At 36.2% G+C, this 12,960-nt stretch overlaps 2 protein-coding genes across 2 annotated transcripts in view; one reads left to right on the forward strand and one right to left on the reverse strand.

Annotated features, from left to right (window-relative positions):
• The window catches only part of FAM227B (family with sequence similarity 227, member B), a 237,284-nt gene that overhangs the window by 60,793 nt on the left and 163,531 nt on the right, over positions 1-12,960 (forward strand). The gene's annotated exons all lie outside the window — the stretch shown is intronic.
• Positions 5,321-12,960, reverse strand: part of FGF7 (fibroblast growth factor 7) — a 76,398-nt gene continuing 68,758 nt past the window's right edge. The window contains exons 3-4 of the mRNA XM_006831669.1: positions 6,823-6,926; positions 5,321-5,691 (exon numbers count right to left, since the gene is read on the reverse strand). Coding sequence (XP_006831732.1) covers positions 5,497-5,691; positions 6,823-6,926 — 299 coding nt within the window. The 3' untranslated portion in view covers positions 5,321-5,496. The remainder of the gene's footprint in view (positions 5,692-6,822; positions 6,927-12,960) is intronic.

Below are 12,960 nucleotides of genomic sequence, written 5' to 3' on the forward strand. Positions count from 1 at the left end.
AGTTTTGTGTTCATTTAACTAATTGGTTCTCAACTCAGGAAGCATATTAGACTCGCCATGAGAATTTTAGAAATGGCATGCTTAAGCCCCATCCCAAATAATGTGATGTAGTTGCCCTGAGGTAGGACTTAGGCCTCACTATTATAAAACAAATAGACAAACAATTTAAAAAGAAAGAAAGAACCCCACCCAGCCAGGTGATTCTAATGGGCTTCTAGAGGGGAGACCAACTGTTTTCAAGTTTGTTTAGGTTTTCTTATGTGACTAGTTTTACTATATACAACGAAACCATTAGTTTTGTTGTTGATAGTAGAGTACTTGTAAAGTGCTCTTGAGTCGGTTCCAACTCATAGTAACCCTGTATAGGATTTCCAAGGAGCAGCTAATGAGTTTGAACTGCCGACATTGTGGTTCAAACCAACCTTGTGGTCCAGTGTTTTATCCCACAGCACCAAACCAGGGCTCCAGAACAGAACTATGGCTCAACAAAATTTCAACTGGCATGTATGAGCTTATTTTCTTCAAGAAGGACAATGGAAGGAGGGATTATCTTCCAGTTGGATCGAATGTAGGGCTATTTTCTTCATGTGGAGGCAACGTGATATTGTTAGTTTTCTAACTAAACTGGGGGTTCTAAGGAAACACACCGCATTCTGATAAGCATTTCAGACTATGGTTGACATATTTAATTAATTCTTCTGTGTGGCATCGATCCCTCAGGAAAAGAGCAATAATTTTGAATGAAGAACGTAGCTACTTCATCTTTTTCTTCGCTGAATGAATCCCCATTGAAAGCCATGAATTACTCAATAGAACTCCCATCTTGTGTCAGTGACCTTAACAACATCCTAGTTATGACAGAGTTAAGTGCCATTGAGCTGGCCTCCATGATCCTGCCTTCTGGTGTTCATGTCCTTGTTTAATACCATTCTCTTGAGTATAGACAGAAGTGAGGAGGTGTCATTTTCAAGATTAGTTTATAAAAGACTGTGATTTCTTTTTTGTCTCTCTCTATCTCTCTCTTTCTCGTTGTTTTAAGCCACTAAAGTTTAGGCTTATACAGCAAAGGATAACCAATACATTGCTGTATTCATCAAGAGAAGGGTCTATTATCTTCAGGTTGTTATTATTCTCTTTACATTTCAGTTATTAGGGCATCCTATGGATGATATGAAAGAAAATCATTTTGTATAGACTCTCATAAACTCAATGAAAATGGAACCACGTAGTAATCACAAAGGAAAAGGAAGACATAAATGGCATCTTCCATAAGAGGTATAATTTCAGAAGAATCAGGGATTTGGGGGAAGAGACTTTATTACGTGTTATTTTCTCATTTTTTAAATTTTTTGCTTTCTTGTCAAGACTCAACTCAAGAGAAAGTAAATTTGTTCACGAACCATTCAAAGTTGGAAGATGAATGGGAGTGTATGTGGGTCTGAAGGAACAAGACTTTTTACTGATGGCAGTCCCTAAGTGAATAAACGTTAAAAGTGAATAGACTGACAACAAGGCTGAAAACAGTTAGACACGAAGTTTTAATGAACTATTTCATATTAAGATATACATTAAGAAGTCAAACGAGAGAAACTAATAGATATTTTTCAAAAACCACATTTTAGGGTAAATCATAGTAAGGTGATGATAATTTGATACCCAAAGTTAAGTCACGGTGACCTGCATACATTCTGATAGATCAGTGTTATTTTCTGATTAGCGAGGAACCACCCATACTAGTAATTAAACATTTTCAATGTCAATCCTAAACATTATGAACTTGAGATAAAGTTTTTATTTTCTTTATCCCTGTGCTATCTGTATATAAAGTTGGACTATGGGAGGTACAGGATTTCTTGTGTCTTATTCTTGCCCAAGTATATGGCAGTGCAGTAGGCACATAAAGGAGGTCACATGGTAAGTATTATGCATTTTTTCTGAAGCAAATTGTGCTCAGTGGTGCTAATTGGAAGCATTTTCATATTAAATCAAACACAAATATACTGTGGCATAAAATGCAAAAATTACATGTGTTTTAAGAGTAAGGAGATTTTCAAGAAATTTTGTTTTTGTTGGACAACCTTTGCACTGATTTCCCCAGGCCCCCTATTATTATGAGTATTTCAGTAGAAAATGGTGAGGTACATGGACTTAGGGTATTTTTGGTTATAGAATTGCTTTTACTATGAATATAGGTGGATTCCATGGTCAGTCTTTAAGTTGTTTGACACTCTAGAAAACCAGAAAAGTAAACTTTGTAAGATGGAAACTCTTAGAGGTCATTTCCAGGATTTCTGCCTTCTGTCATTAATTTAAATTTATAGCTAACTCAGAATATTATCAAGGTGATAATTTGTATCATATCTTATCTGTGTCAAAGTGTTTTACTTCACTAATTGCATTAAAAATATCTTTTTTTTATTACTTCTTTTGTTAACATTACATACTGTTTCACTTAATTTTCCCTTCCTAATTGTTGGAACCCTATGTATTTAAACTATTTTCTCTTTTTTAAAAAAATAATATCTATTTAGAGAGGGTTGCTCTGCTTATCTGGATATTTTGCACAATGCTTTCCCTTCACAAATAAAGGGGTTTAATAGTTGAAAGAAGCCCTAGTGTAGCATTATAGGATAAGCACAGGACTGCTAACCACAAGGTTGGCAGTCCAAATCCACCAGCCCCTCCTCAGAAACCCTATACAGGGCCACTGTGAGCCAGTACCAACTCAACAGCACTTAACACAACAATAGTGGAGAAAAGGAATCAGGGTTGAATTTTTTTCATCATTTCTTTGCTCTTTTTGAATGAAATCATCCCAGTAAAAATTAATCATTGCATGTGAAGTGAATGGTCAGAATATGGTTCAACTTTGTATGTAGAGGTAAAGACCATCTCTAAACTAGAAAAAAAAAAAGAAAAAGAAGAAGAAGAAGAAGAAACCACTACATCATCACCCTAATAATCTAAGGATAAGAAGCGTATGTTAGGTGTCCTAGACTCCTGTGATAATTCGGCACCTAACCATCTACGTGACTTGGGTGCATCACAATCTCATTTCCCTCGTCTGTAAATGATTAGGGGGGCTAGAGAGTCCTAAATGTATTTAAATAGTACCTATTTTTATTTTTCTTAAAATTTGCATGATAAAAAATAGGAAAAAAGAAACAGCAATTAAAAGCAGATGCTTCTGAAAAGATTATGCTGAGGACTGATACTACCAGGAATGGATTTACTACTAAACATTTATTTTTCTTGATTCAGTTATGTGATGTAATTTCATGGTAACTGTAACTCCACAGACAAAAAGTATTTGGACCTAACATGGTTCTTGTATCTTATATCTATATATACGCTATTTTGCTTTAATTTCTGTATAATTATGTTTTACTCTAACATTTTAAAATGTAATAAGATAAGTCTTATTATGATTTTTTTAAATATCCATACATTGAATGATTTCATATAAATAATTGATTATGGACAGACACTGTACTAGGCACTGAGGAAACAAAACGAAAACCACACATCCTCCTCTGCTCTTGATAAACTCACAAGGCTGTAGTCACACAGCCTTGCAGTTGGAACCTAGATCAGCAAAGTGCCCTTGAATCAGATGATCGTTCAAAATGTCCTTCATTGCCTCTCCCCAGTGTAGATCTGAGGAGGGCACTTCTTTTTCCCTTCCTGCAGCCTGGTCCCGTAGGTGAGCCACAAGAAAATCAAGTGAGTCCATTTTTTATGGTGATTTAGCCTTTTCATATAACTCTCATCTATAAATGTATTGCCAGATAGTATTTATGTAAAATAAAGGAACTTGAATGACAAGTGTTTTTAAATTAAAACCATAACGGTTAGCATACCATTCAGTTTAATGTCGATCAATATAGACCTCCTACTGGTAATCATGTAAAGCACTACCAATATCTGACAATGGGAGAATTATGTAGTAAAAATGCATCTTTCTGAGAAACTTATCATCAACCCTGACCTGAAGCTTTCATGGTATTCAGGACCTAGTTCACTAATTAACCCTCTTATTTGGGGCGCTGTGTTCCGATCATCGGGCAGGAAAATAGCTTTCAATGCAGCCATCCTTTGGATGGCAGAGATTCCTAAAGATTTTTGTAAAATTACCCATTTTAAATATGCACATTAATATATATTTTAATTTCTACTCATGAACTCAAATATAATTTTAAGATCCTACAGATTCTTTTATCTGCAGTGATTTCATTTATATGATCCAATTTAATTGGCAAGAGTACTGGCAAAAGATTTTTCACATTTTTGCATTTTCCCCTGCCAGACATCTATTGTAAGCATTGCTGCAGGCTGTCATTTTTGTCTGCCATCCAGGATTTGCTGGAGCAAGTGCTGTGTACCCGACTCAGTGTTGGCCATGTGGGGAGGGAGAGCTTGCAGTTGAGCCCAGACGGTTTTGTTACTCCTTTAGAATTGAAAGCATATGAAACAGATACAGCTTATAAAGATTATTCTTTTATAAATAACATAAACTTAAATAACAAAACAATAAAGTTCAAATACACCTTAAGATAGAGTTTAATGCTGTAATCACAGGAGAAAAAAAAAAGCATGATTATTTGTGGGAAGAGCATTATTAAAAGTCATATTCCCAAAAATGAATTATACAAAAGATGGATTATGTTACTTGAACAAAACTTAAAGATTTCTGAATTTTACTCTCTGGGATTTATAAAATATTATTTTTTGGCAAGTGAGATGAAGAACAGTATTATCATTATTGATATTTTATATACAAGAGTTTTAGCAATACCCTCTTGAGGTGAGCAACATTAGGGAATGGTTCCGGTTAAACAGATACATGCATGTCCTAATCTGATATATATATTTTTAAACTACCTATTTAATTCAATTCCATAGTAAAATTTTTGAGAATATTCTCTCTCTCTTTTCGTTCTTTTTTTTTTTTAGTGTCAGTGGATCATTCTTTTTTAGGAGAAAACATTTCAAATACTGCTTGTCATCCATAGTTAGAGTCGACTTGATTATCTGACAAATCATTCCAGCAGCCTCTAGGTCTGACATATCTTATATAAGATAATCTGCATTATTATTATTATAGCAGCCATTTTATAAGCAGATAGGGATATTTAAATAATCATTATCAGATAATCAAATCTAACATACTCTTAAGGGTAAATTAATTTAAGGAAGAAAAAAAAAACGTTACTATTACTAACACCATGATTGTACAACCAGTTTTACAATTTTTTACAACTTTCAGTTACTTAATCTGATTTTTGCTTTATATTTTTCAAATCTTTCTTTAATGCAGTCTCTTAAAATAAACTTAAATGCGCAAGTCCAGCTTGATCAGTTTTTTTCAGTAGTTTTCCAGCCTTTCTTGGTTACATTTTAAAAAGAAGAAGAAAAGGAAAGGGAAAGGAGAGAGAGAAAACAGTCCACTTAAAGAAATCTCCCTGCTGGAACTGGTTTCTTATATACCATATGTGATTAGGTTATTGCCATAGGAAGAAAGTGGGCTATTCTTTGTTCTTTCTTCGTTTTTTTCCCTCTGACAGGAAGCCCCTTTTGATTCAATGCAACAAACATTTCTCCTCCACTGTGTGTCCATTTAGCTGATGCATATGTGTTGTAATGATTTTCCAGAATTAATTCTTTGAAGTTACAATCTTCATTGCATTCTTTCTGTTCAAAATAACAAACAAAATGATTTTAGAGGAGCTCAACTAAACAAGGAGTAAGCAGGTAATATTTGGTAGAATTGTAAAATACATAAGTTTTCTTTTAAACTTCAGGTTGAATGGCCCTAATGCAGCTTACTAGGTTTAGGTATAACACATTTGCAAAGCAAGCATCTTAAATTTAAAAAACAAAAAGTAAAATTGTACTCATTTATTTAAGCAACATGGTTTCAAATATATTGTTTTTATGGTGTATCAGTTTCTACTTTATTTTTAGTATTAGGTGTCATTTTCTCCTTCTTAGCCATTCTCAGACTCCCCATTGAGTTGGAACCATCTCCACGGCATCTAACAACAATAACAAAGCATTCTAGTATTGCAATGGCCAAGCCACTCATTCCCTTAGCACTGGAAATTTGGTTTAGTTATCAGACCCTCTGCCCCCTGTAAGTGTTGAACATACTTCACAACTTTTCTTTATTTGGCACTTTACTGCTGATGGAAAAATGGAAGGTTAATTTATTTGTTCATTTATCCAACTATTCATTTATTCAAACATATGCTATTATGCAGTTACTTTGTTTCGGCATTATGCTGGGCTGTAGAAATGCAAAGGAAATCTACTAATACTTTATTATAGCAGGATGAACTTTTACATATTTTGCATTGTAAGGCAGTGGGAATAATGTCAATGCTTACAGTTCAAAGCCCATGATTATGAGATTGATGTTGCTAAACAAATTCATGATTCCCCCCCCCCCAAGGGTGTTCATATCAGCAGTGAGTAAATTAGGTGAACTTTAACAAAGAGAGCTTTAATTCTGACAGATGGAAATTTCAGATTTTAAGTATCTGAAGTACACATGGAATTTTAGAGCTAAAAGCATCCTTAGAGTTCAACCAATCTAACTAATTTTACAGATGAAGAAACCAAAGTCCAGAGGCTTAAGCAATTTGTCCAAGGTTGCATAGAAAACAACTTTTCTTAATTCCTGGGTATAAAACATTTAAATAGAATTATTAAATTATATAGTTGGAGAGAAATTAATTCTATTTTTATTTTCCAGAAATCATAAATTATTTAGATCCAAGTAAGTTTGAAAAATTAAGTCTGTTATTAATTAATTATCAATACCTTTGCATAGAGTTTCCCTTCCTTGTTCATTGCAAGGTAGTATTCACTCTCCACCCCTTTGATTGCCACAATTCCAACCGCCACTGTCCTGATTTCCATAATATCTGCAAGGAATCACAGAAAGATGTCAATTATTCACTCAGCTTTCCAGATTACCAAAGACTGATCATTTGCTCTTTGTTGGTTTCAACTGGAAATTGTTAAAATTATTAATATAATTACTTATTCAACTCAAGACCCCCTCCCCTTATCACATATGCACACACACCAAAGTGGTCATTACTAAATATGAATAGTACAAACGGTCTTTGGTTTGATTTTATAGAAAGAAAATTAGATTCTGATAAATAATTTCATATTTAAATTCTTATTTTCATGAACTACATTTCTGATTTGTTGTCATTGTTGTTGAGTGCCTTTGAGTTGGTTCCGAACCATAGCGAACCTGTATAGAGTTTCCAAGGAGCAGTTAGTGAACTTGAACCATTGGACCTTGTGGTTCAAACTGACTTTGCAGTCCAGCGCATTAGTCCACAGTGCCACACCAAGATTCCACATTTCTGATTTACTCTAATAATAGTAATAGCTACCACTTAGTGAGAAGATCAAAGACTATAGCCTTCAGTATGGATTGTACTCAAGGTAAATAAAACAAAAATCATCATAGCTGGACCAAAATATAGCATCATGAAAAATGGAGAATGGATTGAAATTGTCAGAGTTCATTTTACTTGGATCCATAGTCAACACTCATGAAAGCTGCTGTCAAAGTAATCAAGTCACATATTGCATGAGGCAAAACTGCTGCAAAAGACCTCTTCAAAGTGTTAAAGAGCAAAAATGTCACTTTGAGGACTAAGGTATGTCTGACCAAAGCTATGGTTATTTTTAATCACTTCGTATCCATGTGAAAGTTAGACAATGAATAAGGAAGACTATAGAATTGCTGCACTTGAATTGTGGTGTTTGTGAAAAATATTGAAAGTTCCATGAACCACCGGAAAAACAAACAAATCTGTGTTGGGAGAAGTATAATCAGAACACAAAACTTCATATCTCTCATTCTTTGGACATGTTATCAAGTAGGACCAACCACTGAATGATATCATGTTTGGTAAAGTGAAGGGTCAGTGAAAAAGAGGAAGACCCTCAACGAAATGGACTTCTATCATGGCAGCAATAATAGGGTCCACTATATTAGTAATTGTGAGAATGGTGCTAGTACCAACCAGACAGTGCTCTTTCTGTTATGCCTAGGGTCACTATGAGTCGAACTAACTTGAAGGCCCCTAACAAAACTGCAACCACTTATTAAACATATACCACATAATAAGGATTATAAGTAGTCAATATTAAACTTGTAAGTATTAACTCATTTAATCAGCAACACAACCTACAAAGCAGGTTCTGTTGTTTCCCCAATTTTATATATCAAGAAACTGAAGCATAGAGAAATTTAGTAATGTGCCCAAACTTTCACCACTAACTACTAAGTGGCAGAGCTGGGATCTGAAGCCAGATAGTCTGGATATTAATTATTATATAATGCTATGGAAATACATATAGGTAGGTGCCATCAAATCAATTTTGACTCATAGAGATGCCATGTAACAAAGAAGAACAGCCCCATAGTGTTTTCTAGGTTGTAATCTTTATAGTCTATACAGCAGGATATCTATACGTGTATACAGTATATATATCCTGGTGTGGCACAGTGGGTTAATGTGCCAGACTGCAAAGCCGTTTGAACTGCAAGGTCGGCGGTTCAAGCTCACCAGCTGCTCCTTGGAAACCCTATACAGGGTCACTACAGGTCGGAATCGACTTGACGGCACTTGACGACAACAACAGACAGTATATGGAGTCCTGATGTGGCGCTGTGGGTTTTGCACTGGAACCTCAAAGTTCAAGCACACCAGCCACTTCTCGGAAACCCTCGACAGGCTTGCTAAGAGTCAGAAGCGACTCAACGGCACTTAACAACAACAACATAGTTTACATGGTAGGATAAGCACTGGACTGCTAACGGCAAAGTTGGCAATTCAGCCCCATCAGCCACTCCTCAGAAGAGAAACCTGAGACTTGAGAGGACTTAACAACAACCATCTTTATAGGAGCAGATCTCCAGGTGCTGCCACCAGGGTTCCTACACACACAACCCAAACCAAAATGGAACCAAACCCACCACCAAGTCAATTCCAACACACAGTGAACCTTTACAGGGCTTCTGAGACTGAAATCTTTATGGAAGCACACAGCTTCCTTCTCCTGCAGAGTGGCCGATGGGTTGGAACTGCTAACTTAGGTTAGCAGAGCCTGGTGCCTTAAAAAGAGGTTGCGCCTTCTAAATTAATAGCAAGTCATTTGATATAGGAAAAGACCATTGTAGACCAAATTTTGAGTTATATCGTATTTTATAGTTTTATTCCTTTCTCATTTTTAAATTTTTATTGAAATCGCTTTTATAAAACATGAAGTCACATGACTTCTAATGTGTTTTATTTTATAAGTCTGCTTTAAGTACTGTATTTTAATGATTCAGTCAAAATGCAGTAGAATCTTAATAATTTTTTTAATGATGTAGAAATTAAAATATGAGTACTTTTGGTTGTTATTGTTGTTAAGAAAAAGGACAACACAGTAAGTTTGCTGTTAATTACACTTTCTAAATGAAGGTGAGGAGCCCTGGTAATGTAGTGGATTAGGATCTGGGTTGCTAACTGCAACATCAGCAATTTGAATCTACCCTTTGCTTCACAGGAGAAACATAAGACTTTGTGCTCCTGTAAAGATACACAACCTCAGAAACCCTATAGAGAGTCGCTATGAGTAAACCAGCACATAACCACCACCACCACTACCACATGAAGGCACAGGTCTGAGACATTCTCTTATGCTGTACGTAACACAATGCAAAGAAAGCTCCAAGTGAAAATTATCTGCATAAATCAAGTCTTCAAAACTGTTTTATGAAATATTCATTGAATTCAAGGAAAATCTTAATTTTTCAATCCATACCTTTACTTCATCCCTTTATTTATTCTTTTTGCTTCACTTTTCCTTTCTGAAGAATCAAATTGTCACCCAATTAATTAGAATTTGACATTGTTGTTGTTGTTGTCAGGTGCCATCGAGTCGGAACCGACTCATAGCGACCCCATGCACAGCAGAATGAAACAATGTCCGATCCTGGGCCAACCTCACTACCGCTGCCACACCCGAGTCCATCAATGATGCCACCTGGCTGATCCATCTCATTGGGGGTCTTCCTCTTTTTCTCCGACCCTCCACCCTACCCAGCATGACATCCCTCTCCAGCGATTGTTTCCTCCGGACAGTATGTCCAAAGTAGGAGAGACGAAGTTTAGCCATCCTGGCCTCCAAGGAGCACTCTGGCTGCACTTCCTCCAAAACAGATTTATTGGTTCTTTTGGCAGTCCATGGCACTTTCAGTACTCTCCTCCATCACCACAACTCAAAGGCATCAATTCTTCTACGATCCTCCTTGTTCACTGTCCAGCTTTCGCATCCATATGAGGCTATTGAAAACACAATGGCCTGGGTCAGGCACACCCTAGTCCTCAAGCTGACATCTCTACTCTTCAATACTTTAAAAAGTTCCTGTGCAGCAGATTTGCCCAGTGCAATACGTCGTCTGATCTCTTGACTGCTACTTCCGCGAGTGTTGATAGTTGATCCAAGAAGAATGAAGTCCTTGACAACTTCAATCTTTTCTCCATTGATAAGAATGTTGTTTATTGGTCCAGTGGTGAGGATTTTTGTTTTCTTGACATTTAGATGTAATCCATATCGAAGGCTGTGCTCTTTAATCTTCATAAGTAAATGTTTCAAGTCCTCTTCACTCTCAGCGATCAAGGTTGTATCATCTGCATATTGCAGGTTGTTAATGAGTCTTCCTCCAATCCTGATGCCACGTTTTTCTTCATAGAACCCAGCTTCTCATATTATTTGCTCAGCATACAGGTTGAATAAGTATGGTGAAAGAATACAACCCTGTCTCACACCTTTCCCAATTTTAAAACATTCAGTGTCCCCATGTTCTGTTCGAACAACTGCTTCTTGATCTAGAATTTGACATAAGCCTCACTAATATTTTGTCATACACCACTCTGTCAGTTTGTCACACTGTGGTGACTTGCATATTGCTGTGATTCTGGAAGCTATGCCACTGGTATTTTAAATATGAGCAGGGTCACCCACGATAGACAGGTTTCAGCTGAGCTTCCAGACAACGCCAGTATAGGAAGAAGAGACAGATTACTTCTGAATAGTTAGTCACTGAAAACCTTATGCGTAGCAGTGGAACACTGTCAACATCAGAATACTGAATATTGAAACATGATGAAGAGCACCAGAATGTTGCCAGGTATGGTACTGGAAGATTAGCCCCTCAAGTTGGAAGGCACTCAAAATACAATTGGGGAAGAGCTGTTGCCTCAAAGTAGAGTTGACCGTGATGATGCGAATGGAGTAAAGCTTTTGGGACTTACATTTACTGCTAGGGCACAATTCAAAATGAAGATAAACAGCTGTAAACATTCATTAATAATCAGAACATGTAATGTACAAAGTATGAATGTAGGAAAATTGGAAATTGTCAAAACTGAAATGAAACATATAAACATCAATATCCCAGGCATTAATTAGTGAGCTGAAATGGACTGGCATTGGCCATTTTGAATCTGACAATCACATGGTTTACTATTCTGGGAATGACAAATTGAAGAGGAATGGTGTCGCATTCATCATCAAAAAGAACATTTCAAGATCTGTCTTAAAGTACAATATTGTCTGTGATAGGATAATATCCACACACCCATAAGGAAGACAAATTAATACCACTATACAAATTTATGCACCAACCACTAAAGCCAGTAGTGATAAGAATTCTACCAACTTGCAACATGCAATCAATATATGTTGATAATTACTGACAATTGGAATGCAAAGGTTGGAACCAAAAAGGAAGGATCAGTGGTTGGAAATATGGCCTTGGTAATAGAAATGATGCTGGACATTGCATGGTAGAATTTTGCAAGACCAATGACTTCTTCATTGTAAATACATTTTTAAACAACATAAAATCCACATGGACGTCACCATATAGAATACACAGAAATCAAATTGATTACAACTGTGGAAAGAGACAGTGGGAAAAGCTTCATGTCGCCAGCCAATACAAGGCCAGGGGAAGAATATGGAACAGACCATTGATTGATCATATGCAAATCCAGGCTGATGCTGAATTAAAACAAGTCCACAAGAGCCAAAATATGACCTTGAACATAATCTGAATATAGAGATCATCTGAAGAACAGATTTGATGAATTAGACACTGAAGACCAGAAGAGTTGTAGAATGACATCAAGAACAACATGCAGGACGCAAGTACAAGGTCATTAAGAAGACAAGAAAGAAGGAAAAGACCACAAGGGAAGTCAGAAGCAACTCTGAAACTTGCTGTCTGACATAGAGATGCTAAAGCAAATGGAACAAATGAGGAGGTAAAAGAACTGAATAGAAAATCTCAAAGAGCAGCACAAGAAAACAAGGTTAAATATAATGAAACGTGCAAAGAGCTGGAATTAGAAAACCAAAAGGAAAGAACACGCTCAGCATTTCTCAAGCTGAGGGGATTGAAAAAAAAATCCAAGCCTCAACTTTTAATATTGAAGGATTATGTGGGCAAAATATTGAATGATACAGAAATCATAAAAAGAAGGTAGAAGAAATACACAGAGTCACTATACAAAAAAAAAAAAAAAAAGTTCGATATGCAACCATTTCAAGAGGTATTCTATGATTAAGAGCCAATGATACTGAAGGAAGAAGACAAAAGTACATTGAAGGCATTGGCAAAGAGCAAGGCAGGAGGAACTAATGGAGTGCAAATTGAAATCTTTCAGCACACTGATGCAACACGAGAGGCATTCACTTATCTATGACAAGAAATTTTGAAGGTAACTGCCTGGCTAGATGATTTGAAGAAATCCATATTTGTGTCCATTCCAAAGAGAGGTGGCTCAATGGAATGTGGAAGTCATCCGACAATATCATTAATATCACATGCAAGTAAAATGTTGCTAAAGACGACACAAAAATGGTTGCAACCATACA

Source organism: Chrysochloris asiatica, unplaced genomic scaffold (assembly GCF_000296735.1).
Source record: "Chrysochloris asiatica unplaced genomic scaffold, ChrAsi1.0 scaffold00004, whole genome shotgun sequence".
Classification (NCBI taxonomy): Eukaryota; Metazoa; Chordata; class Mammalia; order Afrosoricida; family Chrysochloridae; genus Chrysochloris; species Chrysochloris asiatica.